This window comes from Pelobates fuscus, chromosome 9 (assembly GCF_036172605.1).
Source record: "Pelobates fuscus isolate aPelFus1 chromosome 9, aPelFus1.pri, whole genome shotgun sequence".
Taxonomy (NCBI): Eukaryota; Metazoa; Chordata; class Amphibia; order Anura; family Pelobatidae; genus Pelobates; species Pelobates fuscus.
In genome coordinates, this window is record NC_086325.1 from 27465494 (window position 1) to 27491739 (window position 26246).

General features: G+C 40.5%; 2 protein-coding genes across 2 annotated transcripts in view; one reads left to right on the forward strand and one right to left on the reverse strand.

Moving 5' to 3' along the window:
* Positions 1-24521, reverse strand: part of LOC134573630 (zinc finger protein 184-like) — a 35692-nt gene extending 11171 nt beyond the window's left edge. Inside the window, exons 1-5 of the mRNA XM_063433415.1 lie at positions 24413-24521; positions 22996-23121; positions 22216-22342; positions 21953-22105; positions 18570-19348 (exon numbers count right to left, since the gene is read on the reverse strand). Of these exons, the coding sequence (XP_063289485.1) occupies positions 18570-19348; positions 21953-22105; positions 22216-22342; positions 22996-23073 (1137 nt within the window). The 5' untranslated portion in view covers positions 23074-23121; positions 24413-24521. The remainder of the gene's footprint in view (positions 1-18569; positions 19349-21952; positions 22106-22215; positions 22343-22995; positions 23122-24412) is intronic.
* LOC134572588 (oocyte zinc finger protein XlCOF7.1-like) lies at positions 595-9409 on the forward strand. Its single transcript, XM_063431641.1, has 7 exons — positions 595-664; positions 2604-2706; positions 4144-4203; positions 4756-4903; positions 5331-5438; positions 6918-7025; positions 7527-9409. The coding sequence occupies exons 1-7, from the start codon at positions 654-656 to the stop codon at positions 8849-8851; spliced, it is 1863 nt and encodes a 620-aa protein (XP_063287711.1). The 5' UTR covers positions 595-653; the 3' UTR covers positions 8852-9409.
* Positions 24522-26246: the final 1725 nt, after the last annotated feature.

The following is a 26246-nucleotide window of genomic DNA, read 5'->3' on the forward strand; positions in this document are numbered from 1 at the left end:
CATATAATAAACCTGTATATAATATCACATATAATAAACCCTGTATATAATATCACATATAATAAACCCTGTATATAATAACACATATAATAAACCCTGTATATAATAAACCCTGTATATAATAAACCCTGTATATAATGCATGTAGTAGGTATTCTCCCAGCATGCCCCTGGGCTGCCCAGTGACATACTGACAGGGACAGGGTGACAGAGAATCACAGGGTGACACGGCCTGGGACTGCCTGCTCCCCCGGGGGAGCAATGTAAACACAGTGACAGCAGAATGCATTACCTCGCAGCCATTATCACAACACCGGTGGGCAGACGTAGAATCAGAGCGCACTGCGCTGATTGGCTCAGCTCGGCGTGATGTCAGCACCAAGGCATTCGGGGGTTGTAGTTCTGAGATCAGCGAAAGCGAGGCGGCCCACGCACCTGCCGAACTACACGTCCCAGAATCCCTCGCACGGTGCTACCGTTCGGCTTAACCCGTCGTTCAAAGGTTGATGAGAGCTGGTGTTCTGTCAGAACCCCATCGGTCCCACCGCGCGGGATTCTGGGAGTTGTAGTTCTGTCGCTCGCTGGTTGGTGACGCCACACCTAGCTCAGCCAATCAGCGCACTTCACTCTGTTTCCTTACTCCTGAGAGTGACTATGGCTACAAGGTAAGATCTGTGCCATCTCACACTGTATATTCACAGCCCTGGGTCTGTATTTACTGTATATAGTGATTGATATATTCTATATAATGATTTATTACAGCCCTGGGTCTGTACTTACTGTATATAGTGATGATATATTCTATATAATGATTTATTACAGCCCTGGGTCTGTACTTACTGTATATAGTGATTGATATATTCTATATAATGATTTATTACAGCCCTGGGTCTGTATTTACTGTATATAGTGATTGATATATTCTATATAATGATTTATTACAGCCCTGGGTCTGTAGTTACTGTATATAATGATTGATATATTCTATATAATGATTTATTACAGCCCTGGGTCTGTAGTTACTGTATATAGTGATTGATATATTCTAGATAATGATTTATTACAGCCCTGGGTCTGTATTTACTGTATATAGTGATTGATATATTCTATATAATGATTTATTACAGCCCTGGGTCTGTACTTACTGTATATAGTGATTTATATATTCTATATAATGATTTATTACAGCCCTGGGTCTGTACTTACTGTATATAGTGATTGATATATTCTATATAATGATTTATTACAGCCCTGGGTCTGTATTTACTGTATATAGTGATTGATATATTCTATATAATGATTTATTACAGCCCTGGGTCTGTACTTACTGTATATAATGATTGATATATTCTATATAATGATTTATTACAGCCCTGGGTCTGTAGTTACTGTATATAGTGATTGATATATTCTATATAATGATTTATTACAGCCCTGGGTCTGTATTTACTGTATATAGTGATTGATATATTCTATATAATGATTTATTACAGCCCTGGGTCTGTAGTTACTGTATATAATGATTGATATATTCTATATAATGATTTATTACAGCCCTGGGTCTGTAGTTACTGTATATAGTGATTGATATATTCTATATAATGATTTATTACAGCCCTGGGTCTGTATTTACTGTATATAGTGATTGATATATTCTATATAATGATTTATTACAGCCCTGGGTCTGTACTTACTGTATATAGTGATTGATATATTCTATATAATGATTTATTACAGCCCTGGGTCTGTATTTACTGTATATAATGATTTATTACAGCCCTACCCTGCTTGCTGCACACACAGTGACCCTTTTATCATAATGTTATCATACTGTAAAGACTAAACATATAAACACACACAGCTCAATCTGTTATTATGATTGTTATTATTATTTATAAACCACCACCAAATTCTGTAGCAGTTGATGGACAGATCTGTCACATCCCTATATTTACAAATGTAAGACATGAAAAGAGATTTAAATGGCATTTACCAGACTTGTTATTGTAAGGATGCAGGGAAGAGTCACGCTGAGGTTGCCAAATGTAAAAAAAAGTCAAAGTTTAGGAGCCGGCAGTAATGTTTTCGGTTGCATTTCACCGATTGCTGAGACACATCATACCTACTCAGTCATCCGTAAAATATTAAGTCTGCCTCCTCCAAGATAGATTAACCAAGGGATTGTGGTGAACATGTTTGTATTCACACCTTATGAGGAAGTTCGAAAGATGGGAGAAGGAGTGTCAGGGAAATATATTTGATTTGGCAGAATTCTGTAAATAACCAAATTATTCCAGTTCAAATTTTTTTGATATTGGTAATATCATATTTCAGGAGTTTTGAAGAAGCAAACTCATATGAAACCAAGTCTCCATCCGTCCAACCAACCTCAGACCACATTAACCCAAGGAACATTTATTTCACAATACCCCTTCCTTTTTGTAATACTGTGAGAATTCACGGCTTTAATCGGGTCATATGTATCATTGAAAGTCTAGTATTTCTCAGTTATATCACGCTCTCTAAATCTGAGAATACAGAGCTATTGACCAGAACCACTATTATTCACTCATCGCACTCCTATTTTTACACTCTTTCTTGTAGGTCTCAGTCGCTGAAGATGAAGGAGTTGACAAAAGACAAAAGGAAAATTTCGGAGAGAATCTTGAATCATGCTCTCGGGATCATCTTCCTGCTGACTGGAGAGGTGGGATTATATCTAAGTGCCCACTTTTTACTGCTTAAAGAATAAGAAGCAGTGCACAAATTCACTAGGTTGCTTAAAATCACCTAATATTGGTGCATCCTACAATAATTTTAGAATTAATGTAAGTCCCACCGATATTGGGGTACTGTGACGCAGTGGCGCGCTTAATACGGTATAGCCATATTGTGTTACCAAAACCCCAAATTTTTTGCTTAGATATGTGATTATAAGTGACCCAAAAAGACTGTTTCTTAGTGGGTAGTCAAAGGGAAAAGGGGAATTCAGGTGGGCTAGATGGTGTTTTTAACACTATAGGGTCAGGAATACATGTTTGTGTTCCTGACCATATAGTGTTCCTTTAATTTAAATACACACTCCTCACAATAAGTATTCACTTTGCTTGGTTCGTTTGTTTGTTTCAATGTATCTCTATGAGGAGATGTTGATTGGCCAGGGCAGTGTTTGGCTCTGCCCATGGCCTGCCTCCTTGGCTGTGGTCATCAGAATTGACAATCTCAGACAATCCGACGCTTTCCTATATGAAAGTATTGTGATTGGCTGAGATCATCACTTCTGATGATGTCAGCCAAGGAGACAGATCAGGTAAGATTTTACTATATTTAGGGGGGTAAGGGATGGCCAGGGGGGCTAGATAGTGTTTTTGACACTATAGAAATAAATGTTTGTGTTCCTGTCCCTATTGTTCTCACTATGAGAAGAAATCTATTAATATAAACTGGGAAGAGAAACAAAAGATCATATTCAGATAAGTATTGGGTGAAGTAATGTCCATAGACTCATTCGTGGTGAGGGAATTCCATCAGAGCCTCTTACTCACGCATTTCACCAGATAAGACTCAGCAGAGAGGATTCTAAATTTTCCCATTCGGGCATCGATCTACTATAATTCTGGGTTCAGTGAATCCCCCTGTGTGTCTAATCCAACCACTTGGAATCCAATACAAGGCCATTAGAACCCAGGAGTTAAGCAGAGTTAGAGGGTTATTCTGTACTGTAGATCATGTGTTAATTAGAAGAGGTAAAGGTCCAAGTGACTGACTGTGGTTTGGTTTATAGATGACCTGTGTTGCATTTCTCCTGCACACAATGATTTTACGTAATTGTAAAATCATTAATATGCATCTTGAGGCATCCGTGTGATATCCATAATGTATTCCCTCTGTTATCTCTGCTATGACAGATTCTGCAAAAGGTTCCACAAAATCATGATGAGATCTCCGCAAGTTTTACATTTCCTAATAGCTATTTTTACGGAATGGGAGGTCACTGGATAAAGTGCGATGCTTACAAAATTGTAAAATTTTCTAAAATCTTAAAAGGGCATGATCCAAAGCAAGGCTGATCATTATATGATATTGAAGGGTGTCTGTCCCTTACACCACAGTCTGACATGCTTTTACTGATCTTATTTTGCAGGAATATGTAGTTGTTAAAAAAGGTGCCCCCCACAGTAGCATTCATCTTCTAAATGGAGAGGTGAGTATCCAATGCATAAATTACTATTTGGGATTTCTGTCTCTCACTGGCTAAAGCAAAGGCTGGGGAAAAGTTAATGGGCATAGCTGAGAGGCGTAATTTGGAGCTTACAGAAATATAATTTATTTTGAAGGCTGTTTACCTCCTCGATTAGCAGCTGTACTAGGAGATAAAAATACTAAAGCTTTCTGATCAGCAATTACAATAAGCCTTTCTCCCACTCTCACTGCAGTATATAATATTAGATCTAGGGATGCAACAGAAAGGTGATGATTGTATGATCATTACATCAATATGTGTCCTCTCAGTGACACACAAAGTTATTCAATGAACATCACATTTTAGAAAATTTAAATCCAAATGGCTAAAATATCTTATTGGGAAAAAAATCTCCAACTTAGCTAAAGTCACAGATTGATTTTTAGCCTCATTTTTGCCACTTGGATTTCACAGTTTCCCCCTGTGTTGTCCGTAGCAGGACGTTTTGTGTGTGTCATTGTCTTTTGGAATGACCTGTTGTGTGAAATGATTGAATGTTACTCTGCGTTTCAGGTGCCTATAAAATGTGGCGATATTTCCGTTTATTTCTCCATGGAGGAGTGGGATTATATAGAGGGACACAAGGACATTTACCAGGATGTTATTATAGAGGGTCGCCAAGTGTCTGATGCCACGAGAAACCCAGAAAAAACAATCTCAGGTGACTTTGTGTTTTTAATATCAAGAATAAAATACATATCCCACCGATGCTGACAGCGATCACATAATGGGAATTATTATTATTATCGCCATTTATATATGCTGATAACTTGCTAATACTGGCGGACACAGTCTCTGAGCTGTCTGTATGAGAGTTTACCCACAGATCATGAAATGTACGTTTACATATTGCCATCTCAGAGCAGTGACATGCCAGGACAGTCACATGACCTCTAGAAAGAGCTTATTGTGCCCTGGGATGTCATTTAATATGAAGTGGTTAATCGCTCATTTCCTTGTGTAGCTGAATGTTTTTGAAAAGATATTCTACATAGGTGAAATGTACTGCATGCGAGTGGAATATACTTTAGTGTTATGTAAATTACACCAGTATAAACTCCGCTTACTGTTTCTGTTTAAACTGCCAGACGCCCACGATGATGATGATGCGGACGTTGTGTTTATTAGTGAGGTTGTGAAAACAGAAAAATGTGAAACAAACAAAGAACATGTGAAAATCTCTGACACCTGTGCAGGTAAGTTGTGCAGTTGAAATATCCTGTAGACACTGGTGTGAAATGATGTGAGAGAGTCACATTCTAATATTCAATTTATTAAAATGTGCTATTTGTCCCTTTTGCCACCACGTGAAACTGTAACCCAGCTAAGTGCCTGTTCCCTAGCTGCCTTAACTCCTTCCACTCAACTAGAGGCCCCCAGTAAACTCTGCTCAGTGAGCGGCAGTCCCCTTTCAAGATTGCCAGTCTGTCTTAATGTTGCCCGCTACATTTCCAGATCTCCAATATGATCTTCCAGAGAAGCCACTCGCTCGCACATGCCACAAAGGTATGGACCGTGGACGGCTTCATCCAGGCATGCATACCTGTAGCAAGATGTGCACTGGGTCAAACCTTCCACCTTGCTAACACTCATTTCTCCAGATAGCGAAAACAACAAGCATACAGAACAGTAAAACAATAATTCCCTTGTTGGTTTAAACTCCTGTTTTTCAACTCCTACTTATAAGAGACTCATTTAAAGCAAGTCCAAGTGAGCCAGCTCAGTGAGTCAGCTGAGGGTTTATGCAGCTAAACAAAAACCCACACAGATGGAAATTAAGGCACCACTCCCTGAATTAACTGAGCAGCAACATACAGGGGAAAAACACTGCTCTTTTCCCTTTTGAAGTTAAAGAAGATTTGCTGGGGAAAAACCTCTGTCCGCAGTTTTGTAGATCTCCAGGGGAACTCCTTGTTTAGAATCCCTACTTAACAAAGTCTGCTTAAAAGAGACTACTATTAACCCCTTAAGGACGGAGGCTATTGTGCAAGTTCTCATAAAAACCTGGAATATGAGCTAGAAATCTGTTCAACCAAAATCCACCTCTTTCATATTAAGTAAACCCTCAGTTATTATATATAATTTTGTTCAGGAGAAACTGGACTTTCATTTCACATCAAATATTCATATATCAAACAATTTAATATGAGTAAAATTTAGAGAAATTAAGAAATGTTATATTGCAGGTTCTGCATGACACTTTTACTGTAACTACGATAAAATACACATATTTGTGTTCAGCAATGTCTCGCGTGTACAACAGAGCTCACTGAGCAGAGTTTAGCGGGGGGTCTCTAGTCGAGTGGACGGAGTTGGTGCAGCTGGGTAACAGAACAAACGGAGGCAGGAGGGAATGCAGAGTGGGCGGTAGGGGAATGCTAACTTCACAGCAAGGGAGGATTTTCACGTCTGTCGGCAGCTTTCAGTGTGTGCTGACAACAGACAGAATTTGTGCACAGAATTGACATCGGGCAGCCAATGTCACGTGTGCTGAAACCCTGCACATACGCACCCCTACCACCATTACTACTTCAAATCACTCAAGTAACCCTTTAAGAAATAAATTGCTTAGTGTTTTGTGGCCAGGAAAATGTAGTGGGGTCATAACCGTCCCTCCACTCTAACATGTAGCACCTGTACTGCATATAAGAATCCACAATTGTTTATTTTCACAGGTGAATATAATGGTGACTATGTATACTGCAGTGAAAACACTAAGGCTCCGAATATGAAGAGTCACCTGGAAACCGAGCAGAAGGAAACAAACAGAGACATTGGCACAGGTGGGAAATCCCTTAATAATCAGTTTATCAATATTATCGCAAGCTGCTAGCCGGTCCTTGATCCAATAGTGTTCAATGTATTGATCCACATCATGAAGGAAGAATAGACAGTCAACCGGTTGATTTATAAATTCTCTTTTGGATTATATACTTTATTTACCAGTTATTTTAGAGCGATTTTATCCAATAATCAAATCTAATGCTCAAAATGGACCCATTGTTAAAGCATTATATTGATATTACAAAAAAAATAATGCAAAAATAAAATGGGTACAATAATAAATATGGTGGGGGGTGGGAATAAAAACCCCAGTTTAAATGATATGCTTTCCTGAAGAGTGTTTTCAAAGATTTTTTGAAGGTGTGGAGACTGGGTGAAAGTCTAACGGAGAAGGGAAGGGAATATAATATAGTAGATATTTGTATTTGATTCTTGATAATATTTGTGGTACACTCAAAAACTAATGATGCTTTTTCTTTAAACATTTGTCGTCCTCACAGGTCAATGTCTGAGCGTTGATGTGCTAAGAGAGTCTCAAGTAGCAGACTGTGCCTCAGGTCTGACAGAGGAAGGTGTTACACATGGAACACATCAGATTTCCAGAGATCCACAGACTTCTAATTCATGGGTTAGGACCGTAGAAGATAATAGCGGTGTGTCTCATCCACCGAAGGAAGAATCGCATGTACAGTCATGTTCTTTGACTCAGGCAATGGGAGACCATACTGAGAGTTTAAAAGGGTTTCACGAGGAATCCTGGACAATGCCCTGCTCATCAGAGTGGACAATGGAAAGTGGCACCGGTGCTCCTCATGGTTTTAAAGAAGAACCTAACATAGTGGATCCTTCCTTAGCTGAGGTAATAGAAGATGAGTCAAATGCATCTGTTGCATTTCAAGGGACATCCTGGTCAGTATCCTGTTCATGGGATCAGGCAGAGAGTGGCAACACCAGTACATCTTGTACTTATCAAGATGTCCTTCAAGAATACTCGCCGAATGAGTCAGGTTCATATAAAAGTGGAAATCCATTACCGTTAAACCAATGTCAAAAAAATATGCACTTGCTGAATGAGAGGTTTACCAGAGACAGCTCTGGTAATATTAAAATTAAAAAAAAAAAGCCCACTCGTCAAGATAGTAACCCATTGTACACAGGTCAGAATCCTCATCAGTTTGATAAATGTGGAGACTCGTTTCATTCCACAAATAATCTTTCCATATTGAAAATATATCCTGAGGAAAACAATTGCGAGGCACAACTGCCTACATCCTCAAATCTCAGTGAATATACTGAGCCTGTACTGTCATATATCTGCCATGTGTGTGGAAAACCATTCAGTAAAAGGGAACAGTTGATAATACACCAACGAATTCACACGGGGGATAAACCATATGAATGCCCTGAGTGTGGAAAGTGCTTCACCAGTAGGTCTCATGTGGTGATACACTACAGAACACACACAGGTGAGAAGCCATATGTTTGCAATGTGTGTGAGAAGTCCTTCGCTAAACGGACAAATCTGGACAGACATTTCCGAATTCATACCCGAGAGAAGCCATATATGTGTCGGGTATGTGGAAAATGTTTCACTAGACGGTCAAATGTAATCAGCCACCAAACAACTCATACTGGAGAGAAGCCATATTCATGCCCTGAATGTGGGAAATGTTTTACACAGAGGTCACACATGATTATGCATCATAAAATCCATTTAGGAGAAAAGCCGTATGTTTGCTCTGTGTGTGGAAAAAGATTTGCTAAAAAGGGCTATCTTGATCTTCATAAGAGAGCTCACAGAACCGAAAAGGCAAGTTTGTTCTAAGCGAGAAAGCATAACTACTTATTATGACACGTATAACAAACAATGGGAATAATAATTTGCACTGTTAGACTGTGTCCAGCCCAGGCAATGGTGTTGAGTTTTATCTGCACAATCTCTGCCCAAAGTCTCCTTCCAGTCCTAAGCAAAGGTTGTGGTGTCGACCTATGTGGTTTGGAAGCTGAAGAAAAGTCATACACAGGGCTGGACTGTCCAAAGTGCACTATAGACCATCCTGTACAATATCCTAGAGTATTTTAGGAGCACTTCATCTATTTATGAGAAAATGTTATTTATAGTTACCTTTATTTTGTTCTAGTTAAGCAGAAACAGATCGTGGCTATACTTAAGCCCCAGGCCGACATTAGCATTTATTACTGCTTGCAAGGCTCCCCACATCCTAAGCCAGTGTTTCAAATTCATTATTAATGTAATTTTAATGTAGCCAATGGATACAATCACTCAAGAATCACTGCTTGACGGTCATTTACGTTCTTTTTTCCTGAGGGTGGTGGGCTTAAAACCATGTTAAACAACTAGTTTTTATCAACTCAAAGTTTAAAAAAATAAATTATAAAAAGATATTTTGACATGACAGAGGTCTGATTTTGTAGTCCTGCTAATTGTGTCTATACATTGTGCTAGCGAATTAAATTATCATTGGTTTCATTGTTTCTCAGTGAGTAATATTTCTAGTAGATTGTGGCTATTGATGCCCCTGCTTCTCACTGCAAGCCTTTAGGTTACCTGGAAGATCATAACTATTGGTAATCTTGCAGAGCAGCAAATGATTCCTCTCTCCACTGGATTAGAGGTGAGTAACTTATTTTTAGGAGATGATGGGAGATAGTAATCTAAAGGTAAAAATAAACCCTCGATAACGACAGTGTTGGTGGACTTTCTGCATGTGCACATAGGCATGAAGATGAACATCATCAAACATAGATCAATCCCTGTAGGGGTCAAGTCCTGGGGAATAAAGTGTGGGAACTCACCCAAGTTCAACCCCCCCACTCCCCCTTTCCCAAAAAAATATACTCGTATGCATATATAAATGCATGCACACACACACTGACAGGTGCACATACACACACACACACTCACAGACACAAATTATTCATATTCTTTTTAAATTTTAAAAATGTCCACCCTACCTGGAGAGCTGGCGTGGACCTGTCCTTGGGGTCCAGTGGCGCTTCAGTGCGGCAGGCGCCTGTCTCAATGTCAGATGCAGCGAGGGAGCTGTGTCCTCTCTGCTCCCTCTCACCGCGCGGGCTGTCTACTGATGCAGGGAGCCGGAGTATGACATCATATTCCGGCTCCCTGCATCAGCAAACGTCGTGCGAGGGAGAAGAGCAGAGAGAACACAGCTCCCTCGCCGGGTCTGACAGCGAGACAGGCGCCCGCCATGGGGGGGCCATCAGGCCACCTCTTGGGCCCCCCCATGACAGGGGGAACACGGGGGGGCATTTGAGGGCAGCACTTTTTGACGCCCCCTGAGTGCCTGCAGGACCACAAACGGGAACAGCGTTCCTGCTCTAAAAAAAGGGCAGGAACGTGCCCTGAATCCCTGATACTAAACCTATTAGGCAATAAAATTGGGGGGACACGCCATAATAAGTCCTATGTTTTCATGGAACATAAAGCATGCAATGCTTTATAAGTCACGGTAAAAACAAAAAACCTTACAAATCCGCATACAAATAGTTTAACAGTCTTTGACAAAATTTAAAATTGCGCCTCCCACCAAAGAATAAAAAAAGGGTGATTTTCTGTATTGATCACAAGATTGGCAGTAGGCTCAACGAATAGATGCTTGTTTTTATAACTATGTTGTGTGGCAGTGTTTTATATTGGACACATGGTGGCAGTGTGCTCAAAAATTAGAAGCAAATTTATGTATGTGTATAAATATATATATACACTTTATTGCACTCTTCTATGTTTAACACTTGGTACCTTGTAGCATTCTTGTACATCCAGAAAGCAGGCAAGTTTAAATGACAACAGTAATTTGATACAGCACAGTGTGCTCGTAGCTCACAATGCAACAGTGTACCCAAAAAGAAAGAAAAAAAAAATATATATATATATATAATCTAAAAATTAAATAATATATATAATCAAAGAATTAACAAACACAGGGTCACAGGTATCACACTCACGTTTTAAGGAGCTATTAATGTCCTAGCTCAAGGTAAGTCAGTGTCTGCATTTGTGGACCCTACCGGGGAACAGTAAGTAAAAATCAGCGATAACGAAATGTTGAGACAAAACGTAAAAGGACTCCATTGGTGCTGTGTCAAATATCAGTGCAAATTTATCTAAAGACTGGATACTTACGTTTTTGGTTGCATTATCCCAAACATGGTATATATGTTTGTATCAGCTGGTAGGTGATTAACATGATCAGTATAATGCCAGTATAATATAAAAAAATAATAATAATTGTAATATTAAAAATAACAGGGTTTTTATTCCATTAACACTCCTGTCCCACACGAGTTTGTTCATAGGTTACCATGGTAACTTCTTGTTACTACGTTTGCTAATGTTAAACAAGCAATATTTAGGATTAATATGCGTCAATTACCACTGCGTCAATTACCAGCAGTTTGAAAATGCCATAAGTGAAGTTTGTAATGTTATATTGTACTTTTAACTATTTAAAAAAAAACTTTAACATTACACTGAATGTTAACATATTCTCTTAATAAAAACATGTAAATACATATTTCAAAGAATAGAATTATCAAATGCTTAAAAAAATATAAATACAAAGAAAATATCTTGAGGAGGTTAAAATTATAAACATAGGGGGCGGGGCCTGACCGCAGAGCCGAGAGGACGCAGAAAAGAGCTGCTCCTGGGCATATCTCCCAGGCTATAAGCCTACAAAGTACCGCAATCCCCTCACATGAGCACCTAACGGAAAGGCGAAACTGGGGGCTACCTGCAGATACTAAACATGTGGCACAACAGACAGGAACCACCGAAGTACTCCTCAAGGCCTGCCAGCATGGTCGGTACAGGGGAGATGGCCGCTCCCCTGGCGCCTTCAACGGCTACAAGCGTGATTGTGGGCCCTGGTCCCCCCCCCCCCCCCCCCCAATGACCGGTGGGGGTCATCCCGGTCCCAGGAGGGCCATGTCAGAGGCTGTGGCAGCAGCCCCAACAGAACCGAGCTGAGTCGAATATGTCAGAGACCACACATGGACCATCGGACCTTACACAGGAGACCGACATCCTGGCGCGGCTAGCTGCTACATTTGAAGCATTCTGGAAGAAACTCGACGACCGCGCTCAGATCTCAGCCTTACCTTTGGCGCCATCCTTCCACTCAGGGGTGGGGGCCGAGGGGGACAGTAGTTCCCCCCTTATTGTTTTTTTAGGGCCCCCACCCACCGCTCAGGGGTGGGGGCCGGGGTGGAGGACGGTAGGTCCCCCCCCACCATTATTATCTAGGGCGCCCACCCACTGCTCGGGGTGGGGCCGGGGGAGGACAGTAGGTCCCTCCCTCTCTTTATTTAGGGCCCCCACCCACCGCTCAGGGGTGGGGGCCGGTGGTGCCCCCCTTATTGTTTTTTTAGGGCCCCCACCCACCATTTAGGGGTGGGGGCCGGGGGGGGGGGACAGTAGGTCCCCTCCCCCAATCACAGGTTACTGGCTATGGAGGGATAATGTATAATAAACACAGGTTACTGGCTATGGGGGATAATGTATAATAAACACACAAAAAAATTAATGCAGCTTCAGAATTAATCTAAATTGTATGCTGTCTAGGAGGTGGGAGGGTCTGCTGCTGATTGGCTGGAATGTGTCTGCTGACTGTGAGGTACAGGGTCAAGGTTTACTCAATGATGATGAATAAGGGGCGGACTGAACATCGCATATGTTCGCCATCCGTGGCGAACGCGAACATGCTATGTTCGCCGGCGAACCGTTCGGGACATCACTACTGCTCACTAAAACTAAACAGTGGGCATAAATTGTCCTGGCTCTGAAGGGATACAGCATTTATATTTCAAAGGAATAATATCCCATTGGAAGTACCATAAATGATTAACGCATTAAAGAGAATAAGAGAATACCTCCCACTAAATCTACAATTATTTATCTTGGAATAAACCCATTAACACATGCCTGAAGGAACATAAACCAAATTAACCTGTCCAATTCCTTGGAAAATTGCTCAATGCCACTTTCCTTGTTAAGCAATCTTAATAGTGCCAACAATTGTTCAACTCCATTATCTGTCATAATCCATTTATCTATTAGGTCCCTAAGCAAAATAATAGCTCCAAATTGATTACACCTATGAGAAAGATTTAGCCCGCTCCATATCATGCAGTTCACACAAACAAAATAAGATCCCGTACAAAAAAGGGCACTAAGGTACATACTATGCCCAAAAGACAATGGGATAATGAAATGTAATCTACTATTGCTTAGTTTTAAAGTATTGACGAATGTGTTCCTTTAAAAACATTTCACTGGTACCCTACAGCGAGATCCTTTTTATATTGAAATCCCTGTCTGTTTTCTCGTTCTTCTTTTCTTATCATGTGAAATAAGATTACCTTTCTTGTTCTAAGAAAAAAATGGATTCTTGGAAAACACGAACGCTTATCCTCTTTAATTGAACAATATTGCAATGTTTATAGTTTTTCTTTCTGACTGACATTAAGTAAAAAATACTGGTATTAACACAGATATTTTGGGGTGCCGGCTAACCCTCCTCTGTGACACAATATTAAGGTGCCATATATCACATTACTTCCAGAGTCTTGTTACATGTGAATCATTTAATGTGTTTGTGTATATGTCCATGTGTTTGTGTATATGTACATGTGTTTGTGTATATGTTAAAATGGCAACCATTTCCAAGTTGGTGCTCTGTGGAGCCTTTGTGGATCCCCATGCTTGAGCAGATATTTCTGAAAACATTCTTTTTAAATGTTTGTTGTTTCTGTGATTATTTCCTATTGCACTGTCTGTGTTCCACCCCCCTGCCCACTAAAAGTCTGTAATGTTTATGGTACTTGGAGTCAAGGACACATAGAGAATCAAGCTTGTAGGACTAGTTATGAGCCACGATATAGGATCCTGTGGGCATGTGCAACACTACAAGCATGGTCGGCCCGTCCGTAGACCGCTGTGGAGCCACGGCTCCAGGTGGCACATTGACAGAGGCGGCATTGTGCCACCCCTGGCATAATCTAAAACAGGAGTTCCCAACCTATGGCAGCGGTGCAGCAGCACCACACAGGTTGTGAACCTGTGTGAGGGTCCATCGGGTGGCCCAGGCCCGATGGACATTTGTTTGTGTGTGTGTGTGTGTATATGCTTGTATGTGTGTAATGTGTGTGTGTGTGTATCATTCCCCACTGGACCTGAGAGTAGACTGCTACAAAGTACACAACATAATTACATTACTTCTCAGGTACAGGACATACAGATCAAATACACCCCAAAATAGACATTTAACAATTAGGTACCCCCTCAAGTTCCGGATTGCCTGGATCTGAGCACACAACATATCCGAAAAGCGCTCAGATCCCACGAACGTAACCGAAACGCCGCCGGGGTATAGTTTGGATCGACCGCACATGAGTCGCCTGCCCAAAAGAGTTCCAAAGATTCAGGCTGTGCGGTCGGTCTCTTTCGGGAGTACAAAAACATAATAAAATACCAAAAGTATCTGTTCGTATGAGAGTTGGTCGTGTGCCCCCCGTTCTGGAGTTTGTTTCTACCGAACCCCGCTCGAGTGAGTCGAATTAAACCGAACACACTTGGGGCTGGAAGTCCCAGCGGTGTTCGCGCCGTCGAGTGCCCATTTAAGTTCCACACACTCGACGACCAAACCCTGCTGTATGCGTTCACGAAGTTAAGATGGCCGCCGCCTCGTGTTCGTCCATATGAACGACGCCCACCCAGCCGTCCACTTAAAATGTTGGTAATTGTGGTTTTCGAAAGTGTGAAAAGAGGTCAGGCAGGTTAATGAGCGGCACATGACTGTTCTGGGCGGTCAATCCATTCGGTAATAGTTCGGTATACGAACCAAACTGTTCAATCTGTTCGGTGGTGTTCGTATACCGGACCAGTCAAAGAAAAACAATAATCCTGGGACAGGGAATCTGCCACATTATGTGTCTGTGCATCTGCAGGTGTATCAGTGTGTTACTGACACATGCAGATATACAGACACACAGACACAGACACTGCCACACACGCAGATGCATAGACAAACAGATACAATCACTTACACACAGATACACAGATACAAACGCTGACACACATGCACATACACAGACACAGTGTATAGGTAAGTTTATTGGCTGCAGTGCACACACAGATACAAGCTACATCCCCAGCACACAAAGACATATACTACATCCCCAGCACACACACAGACACAGACACATACTACATCTCCAGTACAGACACAGACACACACCACATCTCCAGTACAGACACAGACACACACCACATCTCCAGTACACACACAGACACACACTACATCCCCAGTACACACACAGACACACACTACATCCCCAGTACACACAGGCACACACTTCACTCCAAGCACACATACATAGAGACACTGCCATTGCAGAAGCATATATGTTTGGGGTTTTTTTTTTGGGGGGGGGGGGGGCAGCATTTCATATTTGGACTGGCAGCACAATTTCTTGGGCCGGCCCGGACTACAAGAAAACCTGTTTTTGAGCAAATTTATAGATGTGGAAAAAAAAAACCTATTTAAAAATAGTTTTTCTCCCACCTGTTAATCAATTGTTCTGCATAAACTTTATGCCGAAGAATTAATTAGTTACGTAGCTGAAAAGAGACAAATGCGTCCATCAAATTCGACCTGGCATTTGTTTTTGCTGTTGATTCAAAAGAAGGCAGAAAACCCAGTTCCAAACTAGGAAAATAATTCCTTCTTGACCCAGGAATGGCAGTCAGACCTACAAATTAAAAATTATATTCTTGAATATTTTTTTCTTTTTGCAAGTTACTGTTTAAACTTGTGTACAGACTCTGATAAAACTACCTCTTCAAGCAGCGAATTCCATGTCCTTACTGTTCTTATAGTAAAACAAACCCTTATGATTATTGCACCATTGCCACGTTCTTATTTATTACTTACTCTTCCGTGTGCCGGATCTTAATACCTGGGCGCCTCCATTTTGTTTTCCTCTGTCCATGATATCTGCAGTTTGCCGTCTGTGGGAATCTATTGACTGATGGATTGTGGGTAAATCAGCTTAACAACTGAAATTAAACTTTGCTTATGCTCTACATATTGCAAAAAAAATGCCAAAGATAACACCCCCCATGAGAATAAGCAGTCGTTACATCTTCTTATGTACAATAGAAAAACTAAGGTGAATTAAAAAAAAATCATAGAGAAAAAACATAAAATACTGTGCTGTAAGATCTGATTGAAAATGCCAGGGGAGGTGTGGCTAAATGGTAGAGAATTGAGCAGTGAGACTGCATGGACATGATCGATACAACACATATTTTCTTCTGGCAAATATATACAAGTTGTTGTGTAGGCACTGCAAATATTTAGTGCGTGAGTTTGAAAAAGGTGTAATCCCTTAACACCTGAAAACCAAATAATCAGTTAGAATACAAAATAGATTCACACACACAGAACAGGTGTAAATATATCTATATACCGCCTATTACAGATGTAATTAATGTAAGTACACCGCAGACCAGTTATACAGCACTGAGGAAGGCCCCATCTAGGGCTGAAACGCGTTTGCTATTCACTGTACACACTCTGGGACTTTTTGTTGGCGGTATTTGTTTATATCCATCTGTATTTACACTGCTTCTTATTTTTGGCCAAATCTGCGGTGTACTTATTATCCTTAGATACCTGCCATACTTTTGTCCCTGGTTATTAATTTATTTTTAATTATATTCTATAATAAATTTGTACTCTAACACTGCATCCTTGTGAACATCGAGTTCTTCATCGAAATATATCGAGAGCCTGGACAGGCACCCAAGGGCGATTTCCATAGAGCCTAAGTCACTCCATCTTTGTGAGTTTATTCCACATATACCTTAATCTCTATATTTTATATGTTATGGAGAGCACTACGTACGTTTTATTTGCTTTTTTCAGATGGAACTACATTAATTACATCTGTAATAGGTGGTATATTGATAATTTACACCTGTTCTGTGTGTGTGATCCTATTTTGTATTCTATTGAATATTTCCTTCTGGCTAGTGATTGTCCATGAAGTCCTTTTTATTTGGGTGTTAGTGTCTTCATGCTTCACGTGCATTGTTTCCTGCATTGTATGTGCTTTTCCTGGGTTAGTTGATGACCATTGTTTCTCAGGAGGAGACCCAGGAAAGATAATGAGAGAAGCCTCAGTGAGTGTATTCAGCCTTCCTAGTGCAATGGACTTATATTAACTCATTTAAAACATATTTTTTACAAGGATAGTCACCAAACATAAGCAAAGAGATCTATCTCAAAACATAGATGGAGTCACTTGTTTTTAATTGCATTCTCACCCAATAGGGAGGATAGAATTGCAATGGGAACGACCATGATTCCTAGACATACTGCTTGGTTTTTGGATGTTTTTGAATGACCTATTCACAGACATTTTGGGATCTTCCTTAATTCAATCCCATTCCTGACCCCATTTTCAGCCTGAACAACTCCTTCCCTTCCATTGGCCTTACCTGTATCAGCCTCTCTCTGCTAGCAACTATTAATCTTTGTTGATTCAACCAGAAGCTAATAATTTATCTGCCCCGTTATTTGCTTAGATAATAGGCCTTCATTTTGTCTCATGTTTTTTTTTGTGTAAAGGAATAGCTAAATTACATGCTTCCACTGTGGATTATGTGACAATCTGAACTCAAGAGAGTGACCTAAGCATTTTTGCCATTTGTAAAGCTAGAGGTCATCCCAGGAGGGATTTAGACACTTCTTCTTGATTCTTTGTAAGAATAATGAAAAAAAAACTGAATTATCGTTGACAGTGTCCAGCGAACATGATGCCTCAAACCCAAGGTATTAAACCCAAGAGACAAACTTGCAGGACGTAAACAGAATTATAAGGAAAATTACACCATGCATGTTTAATATGCATCTTCAGTCTGAAATCAGCTTGCTGTGGTTACCTTTCCAACTCACTGGAACCTTATACAGATCATGATGTTACTGTGTGACAATCAAACTGTTATACCCTCCAGCTAAATCTAACTGGGCCATAAATACAATAACATAATCTTACAAATTAAGACTAGGCACAATCAAGAGAATAATGTGAAGGGCAAACAAGCATTGAATAAACCAAAGACAATGGGTAGCAGAGGGTCGTAAGATTTAACTGGATTGTACTGCACTGTTGCGTTTTATCGCAGGTGGCAATTTCACATGTAAATTTCATTCTCAGAGCACAAGGAAAAAAGGTCTATAGCACTACAGATCTCAAGCCAGTCTTGGATGATTGTTGTGATATTGATTAAACATGGATTATTTTGTACTAAATTCAGGGCCATGCAATTTTACAGTTTCTTTCCGTACACATTGAATCCCAGTTTTATGTTCCAAAGTAGATCCTGGACTGTTAGTTGCTTAAGAACCATTGACACAGTCTATCTAGCTCTTGAACCCATTTTTGGAATTAATGCAAAAATGTATCTGATTGTAAACAAAGCAACAGTTCCTTCAAGTGTGAATTTTCTGATGTCTGACAAGATGCGAACGTCGGCCAAAACGTTTTCCACATTCTGAACAGGCAAATGGTTTTTCCCCTGTGTGAATTTTCTCGTGTCGAACCAAGCTGGAGTTACAGCCAAAGCATTCTCCACACTGTGAACACAGATAGGGCTTCTCCCCCGTATGAATAATCTGGTGTTTATTGAGATTTGATGTGTGGGTGAAACATTTTCCGCACTCAGAACATACAAAGGGTTTTTCTCCTGTATGAGTTCTTTCGTGTATAATAAGGTGAGATTTGCAGCCGAATCGTTTTCCACATTCGGAACAAGCAAATGGTTTCTCTCCAGTGTGAATCCTTCGATGGGTAACTAAACTTGAGATTAGGCTGAAACATTCCCCACATTCAGTACATAGAAATGGTTTATCTCTTGAGTGGATATTTTGATGTCTTATAAGATTTGAGCTCTGGCCGAAACGTCTGCCACATTCCACACAGACATATGGTTTCTCCCCTGTGTGTGTTCTCTGATGGACAATAAGGCTGGAATTACAGTTGAAACATTTTCCACACTCAGGACAAGGATAAGATTTCCCTTTAGGTCCAACAATCACTTTCTGAATAATATCTGAGTTTTGTAAGAAATACTCTTCAGAAATATTTCTTGTTTTACTTCTTCTGGGATAGCTTTCTTCTTGTGCATCTTGGTTAACAAAACTTTCCGTCTTACAGTCTGACAAAGCAAGGGAAGTTTCATCGACTTCAGATATATCCCTGTTCATCAGCTCATCTGTTGGAGAGAAGAAAAACAAATATATACCTTTTGAAATTACAGTAGACCTGTCTTTATTTCTTATCAGAAATTCAGGAATGCAGAAGTCCTATCGCCCAACACCTGGGACATGCAGTTTGGGGAGCAAGGCAGGAAGTTTTGGGGGGCTTTTAGCCCTGCCGCAGGCAAGCAGCTGAGCTTCTCCTGTGGATGACAGGACCTGAGAATCTGGTGGAGGTGCAGGCTACAGTAATCCCTCACTTACATTCGGGAGCTCACTGATGACTTAGAGTGCAACCGCCAGGATTCCCAGCATGCTTTGACTCCCTGGGCACTGGTACTGTGGTCTGCACCCACTGGAGATGCAGACAAAACGCTCAAACACCAGATCATCAGGTACACAGCACACACTAACACATTACCCACATCACAGGCATTGCACATAGCCATCAAACATCAAAACACACACAGCACACATAGCCAGGAAACATACACATTAACGCAGCTGGCACAAAAACACATCTGGCACACATCACTCTTACATTACAAACAGCCAGAGCACACTACACACATTACACACAGCTAGAGGGCAATATACACTCAGCACAGACACACACAGTCTACATATACATTGCACACACAGTATGGGAGAGACAGAGCAAGAAACTATGGGGGGCAGAGGATTATTTACTGAACTCAAAATTGTTACAAATTTAATCTGAATCAAAAAAACTAAACCCAAAGATTGTGACTACACCCTGTTCCAAATTATTATGCAAAATTCTATTTAAGTGTCACAAAGATTAAATATTTTGTTTTTCAGTTTAACTCATGGATGGCATTGTGTTTCAGGGCCCTTTATCACTGAAAACAATCTCGGACACCTGTGATAATTAGATTGCCAGGTGAGCCCAATTTAAGGAAAAACTACTAAAGCAGGGTGTTCCACATTATTAAGCAGAGCACCATTTTCATGCAATTTGGGGAAGAAAAAGGATCTCTCTGCTGCCGAAAAGAGTGAAATAGTTCAATGCCTTGGACGAGGTATGAAAACATTAGATATTTCTAGGAACTTAAGCGTGATCATCACACTATTAAGAGATTTGTGGCTGATTCAGAGCACAGACGGGTTCGTGCAGATAAAGGTACATTGAGGAAGATTTCTGCCAGATCCATGCATCGGGCTCAAGAGAGCAGCTGCTAAAATACCATTACATAGCAGCAAACAGATATTTGAAGCTGCTGGTACCTCTGGAGTCCCACAGACATCAAGGTGTAGAGTCCTCCAGAGTCTTGCAACTGTGCATAAACCTTTTATTCAGCCACCACTAACCAATGCTCACAAGCAGAAACGGCTGCATTGGGCAAAAAAAATACATGAAGACACAGTCCTTTTCACTGATGAGTGCGGTGCAACCCTGGATGGTCCAGATGGATGGAGTAGTGGATGGTTGGTGGACGGCCACCCTGTTCCAACAAGGCTGCGACGTCAGCAAGGCAGTGGTGGAGTCATGTTTTGGGCCGGAATCATGGGAAGAGAGCTGGTCGGCCCCTTTAGGGCCCCCGAAGGTGTAAAGATGACCTCTGCAAAGTATGTGGAGTTTCTGACTGACCACTTTCTTCCCTGGTACAGAAGAAAGAACTATGCTTTCCGTAATAAAATCATCTTCATGCATGACAATGCACCATCTCATGCTGCAAAGAATACATCTGCATCAATGGCTGCTATGGGGATAAAAGGAGAGAAAGTCATGGTGTGGCCTCCATCCTCCCCTGAACTCAATCCTATTGAGAAACTTTGGAGCATCCTCAAGCAAAAAGATCTATGAGGGTGGGAGCCAGTTTACATCCAAACAGCAGCTCTGGGAGGCTATTCTGACATCTTGCAAACAAATTCAAGCAGAAACTGTCCATAAACTCACAAGTTCAATGCATGCAAGACTTGTGAAGCTGCTATCAAATAAGGGGTCCTATGTTAAAATGTAACGTGACCTGTTAAAATGTTTAAAAAGTTAAAATGTTGTTATAAGTTTGATTGAAATAGCTTTTGATTTCAGTAAATGAGCTGCAAACACAACAAATGACAATTTTCAGTTCTTTACATCCTATAAAGTGTTTTGAAACTTACTGTGCGTAATAATTTGGAGTTTTTTATGTTTAAAAAAAATACTGTCATCATTAGGAGGTTTGTTCAATAAAATTTGAATTTTACTCTTAATAGTTGACATGAGAATTATGCTGACTGTTATTTACATCAATTATTTAGGTAAATGAGAAAAATATAATTTGCATAATAATTTGGAACAGGGTGTATAGCTGAACAGGATAATTTTTCAAAAGCAACTTTTTTTGTCGTGTCAGTTTTCCATTCAGCTTTAATTCACAAAGGTTTGGTAAAAACCCTTCCAATAACCATGGCTCTAGGCAGGTACCCAATCTGAAATTATTTTGTGTGTCAGGACAAGTAGTTTGTCAAGCCGAACAAGTAGATTGGGCTACCTCTTTAGTCCATTGGACAACTGAAACTGTAGATAGTTTGATATCTTAGGCCAAACTGAAAAGAGAAATGACCTAAGAATGAGGACTGTAGCTACTGTCTTTCAATAAACAATTAATACCAACCTTCGGTGCCATCCAGATCCATGTTCTCCTCTTTAATCTTAAAGTGACTAGGAATATATAATGCTTCTTCATGTTTAATCTTCGGAACAACCCTAGGTCTCAAATTGATGCATCTCTTCTGAGAATAATTAAATATGCTCATCTTGCGGTGACCTACAAGCCAAACACAGACACATTGTATTGTAGACTGCATAATTAGGTTTGTTTTACAACATAATAGAGTGTATATTATGTATATAATTTTACGACCAGTAGTTTATTACCTATAGACCTCAGGGTCCAATATTTTGTTGTTCTTACATCTTCACGTACGTCCTCTCTTCCATTTTTCACATCTTTTCCTGTGCCCTTATAGATGTACATTGCTTCATCGTCACGCTCAGATTTGGGCTAAAACAAAACATTCTGAGTCAATGTCTTTCTATTGAAGAATTCATAGACAGCAACAATTTGGCAGAATACAACATAATACAGAGACATGCAACCTCTGTCACCCCTCTTTAAAGATCTAGAAACCCCCATGGTTGAAGCTGTAAAAGTTTAGCAGGTTTAAAGAAACAGTCTAATCACCAAAACCGCCACAGCTTGCTGCAAATAGTCATCAGGTGCAAAACATATTTTGTACTAAATCCATCCATATTTGGACAACAAAAATTGACTGTGAGCAGGGGGTCACTTACACCTAGCAGCTGCTTGTGACAGGTATTCAAATTTGTACAGAAACCTAACGAAGTAAAATTACTCCTTATATTGGTAGCTTCAGTAAGCTCAGGATTTGGGTATTGGGGAACCCAAGTCTTTGTCAAACCACTCAAAAACTCAGTTACGCTATAAGACAGCCAGATATTCTGTCATTAGCCAGTGAATCCGGATAAGCAATATCTATAATAAATTAGGGTTTAGGGTTCGCCAGTTGGAAAATCATCTGTTTTTAATTGTCATTTTTCTTTGTAATTACCTACAGTGAAAGAGGTAAGTGCCAGCTATCCAGGTGTAATGGGGGTGGAAGAACAGATTATTGTCAAAGTGTATTTCTCTCTTACCTGTTCACTTAGCAAGTATTTATTTTTCAAATTACGTTTTAACATTTTTGCAGATCCCTGCGTCTCCTCCTTGTTCATGTTCGGTTATTCAAGATTTTCATGAATGGAATTTCGTGGTGGAGGTGACTGTAAAATGGGGGGGGGGGGAGGGAAAGTGTTGTTTATGCCAAGGTGATGCCACAACAAAAAAGAAGTTTAACTGTATACAATGTATTTAATGCAAAAGTATCATGACAGCTTTACTTTGTCCTATAACAGCTCCCAAGTCATTAAGTGTCATTTATCATAGTAATAAATTATAGATTTTATTCGTACTCAACTACTGCCCCTCGCTCTAGCAGCGCCTTCTTCCCAGAGTGTCTGTTACAATACTGTAACACCCACTCTCTGCTACTGCTCCCTCTCTGCTGGAAGTATCCGTAAACAGGGCAATCCGCTCTGATGGTGTCAAAATGCTGGCTTCACTGCCAAAACATCGGTGTCACAGTAATAGTAATAGAGTGACAGCTTTGAAAGGGTTCTCCTGCTCTCCCTGTCATTCATTTTTCAGCATTTGACATCTGTAGGTCTAATGCCAAGGATTGATTGACAGGTGGGGGATTGGTCAAAACTTAAACGTGCATTTAAAATGTAGACATTTGCCAGTATTTTAACTAGCACAAAGGATACGGTATATGAACTGTAATGCACTTTAACATAAGACACTTTAAATCATTTGACTTGAATAACAAAGCATGTCAATATCGGTGATATTCCACTAAAGTGGTAGGCAACCTTCGGCACGCCAGATGTTATGGACTACAACTCCCCTGATGCTTTGCCAATATTGTGGCTGTAAGAGCATTATGGGGGATGTAGTCCACAACATCCATTGCAAAATTTAGGACAAAACAACTGATTTGGAATAATTCTCCTATTCAGCTAATGTCACAGCTTGGCTACTTTAGCCTTAATTTGTATTATGCATTGTTTAGTGAGTAAACCCTTAACATTATCTGTACTGCCTGGTTTTAGCCCGACACATAATTTCTCCTAGTAATACTCCATTCTGATATTCTTCTAGCAAACATTTGCTGGGGGAATATCTGTAACAGAGCGCAGGACTGGTGAACAGGGGATTGAGGGACCTATTTTTAAATATAAATATCTAAATATCGATGAATTTGCTAGGATGTTTGATAGCACAATTTATAATAATAATAAGAATAACATTAGACAATATACCCACGATGCATGACCTTTCATGATCTGCCCGGCAGGTGACTTTTAAGATGCCTGTGCAGGCCAAACCTGTACACATTCATTTCTGTACACTCTCTGCAATAGGATGCCTGCTGTACTTTCTATGTAATTAATCTAGACATTTTATAGAGTTGCTTCTCTATATTTTTTATCTCTGTAGTTTTATAACCCTTACCTCCTAGTTTTCGATCCTTTCTTGAAGTTCATGCTGAAACAATGATGAAAAGAGTGTCTTCCAAACGCTAATAGAATATGGTTTTATTTCTTTAAAATACATTGATAAAGGGACATTCCAAGCACCAGAACAGCTTTTACTAATTGCATGGGTTGTGGTGCGAGGTGGTTCCCTTACACACAGTTACATCAATATGGTATGGCTATACGCTCAATGCTTTTGTCCCTGAGTGTACTGGATGAATCTATACGCCTAACTCCGCCACTCCTAATACATGGACAATGTATGTACTCGCTCCTTTCACTAACTCCGCCACTCCTAATACATAGACAATGTATGTACTCGCTCCTTTCACTAACTCCGCCGCTCCTAATACATAGACAATGTATGTACTCGCTCCTTTCACTAACTCCGCCACTCCTAATACATAGACAATGTATGTACTCGCTCCTTTCACTAACTCCGCCACTCCTAATACATAGACAATGTATGTACTCGCTCCTTTCACTAACTCCGCCACTCCTAATACATGGACAATGTATGTACTCGCTCCTTTCACTAACTCCGCCACTCCTAATACATAGACAATGTATGTACTCGCTCCTTTCACTAACTCCGCCGCTCCTAATACATAGACAATGTATGTACTCGCTCCTTTCACTAACTCCGCCACTCCTAATACATAGACAATGTATGTACTCGCTCCTTTCACTAACTCCGCCACTCCTAATACATAGACAATGTATGTACTCGCTCCTTTCACTAACTCCGCCACTCCTAATACATAGACAATGTATGTACTCGCTCCTTTCACTAACTCCGCCACTCCTAATACATGGACAATGTATGTACTCGCTCCTTTCACTAACTCCGCCACTCCTAATACATAGACAATGTATGTACTCGCTCCTTTCACTAACTCCGCCACTCCTAATACATGGACAATGTATGTACTCGCTCCTTTCACTAACTCCGCCACTCCTAATACATAGACAATGTATGTACTCGCTCCTTTCACTAACTCCGCCGCTCCTAATACATAGACAATGTATGTACTCGCTCCTTTCACTAACTCCGCCGCTCCTAATACATAGACAATGTATGTACTCGCTCCTTTCACTAACTCCGCCACTCCTAATACATAGACAATGTATGTACTCGCTCCTTTCACTAACTCCGCCGCTCCTAATACATAGACAATGTATGTACTCGCTCCTTTCACTAACTCCGCCGCTCCTAATACATAGACAATGTATGTACTCGCTCCTTTCACTAACTCCGCCGCTACTAATACATAGACAATGTATGTACTCGCTCCTTTCACTAACTCCGCCGCTCCTAATACATAGACAATGTATGTACTCTCTCCTTTCACTAACTCCGCCACTCCTAATACATAGACAATGTATGTACTCGCTCCTTTCACTAACTCCGCCACTCCTAATACATGGACAATGTATGTACTCGCTCCTTTCACTAACTCCGCCACTCCTAATACATAGACAATGTATGTACTCGCTCCTTTCACTAACTCCGCCACTCCTAATACATAGACAATGTATGTACTCGCTCCTTTCACTAACTCCGCCACTCCTAATACATAGACAATGTATGTACTCGCTCCTTTCACTAACTCCGCCGCTCCTAATACATAGACAATGTATGTACTCGCTCCTTTCACTAACTCCTCCGCTCCTAATACATAGACAATGTATGTACTCGCTCCTTTCACTAACTCCGCCACTCCTAATACATAGACAATGTATGTACTCGCTCCTTTCACTAACTCCGCCGCTCCTAATACATAGACAATGTATGTACTCGCTCCTTTCAC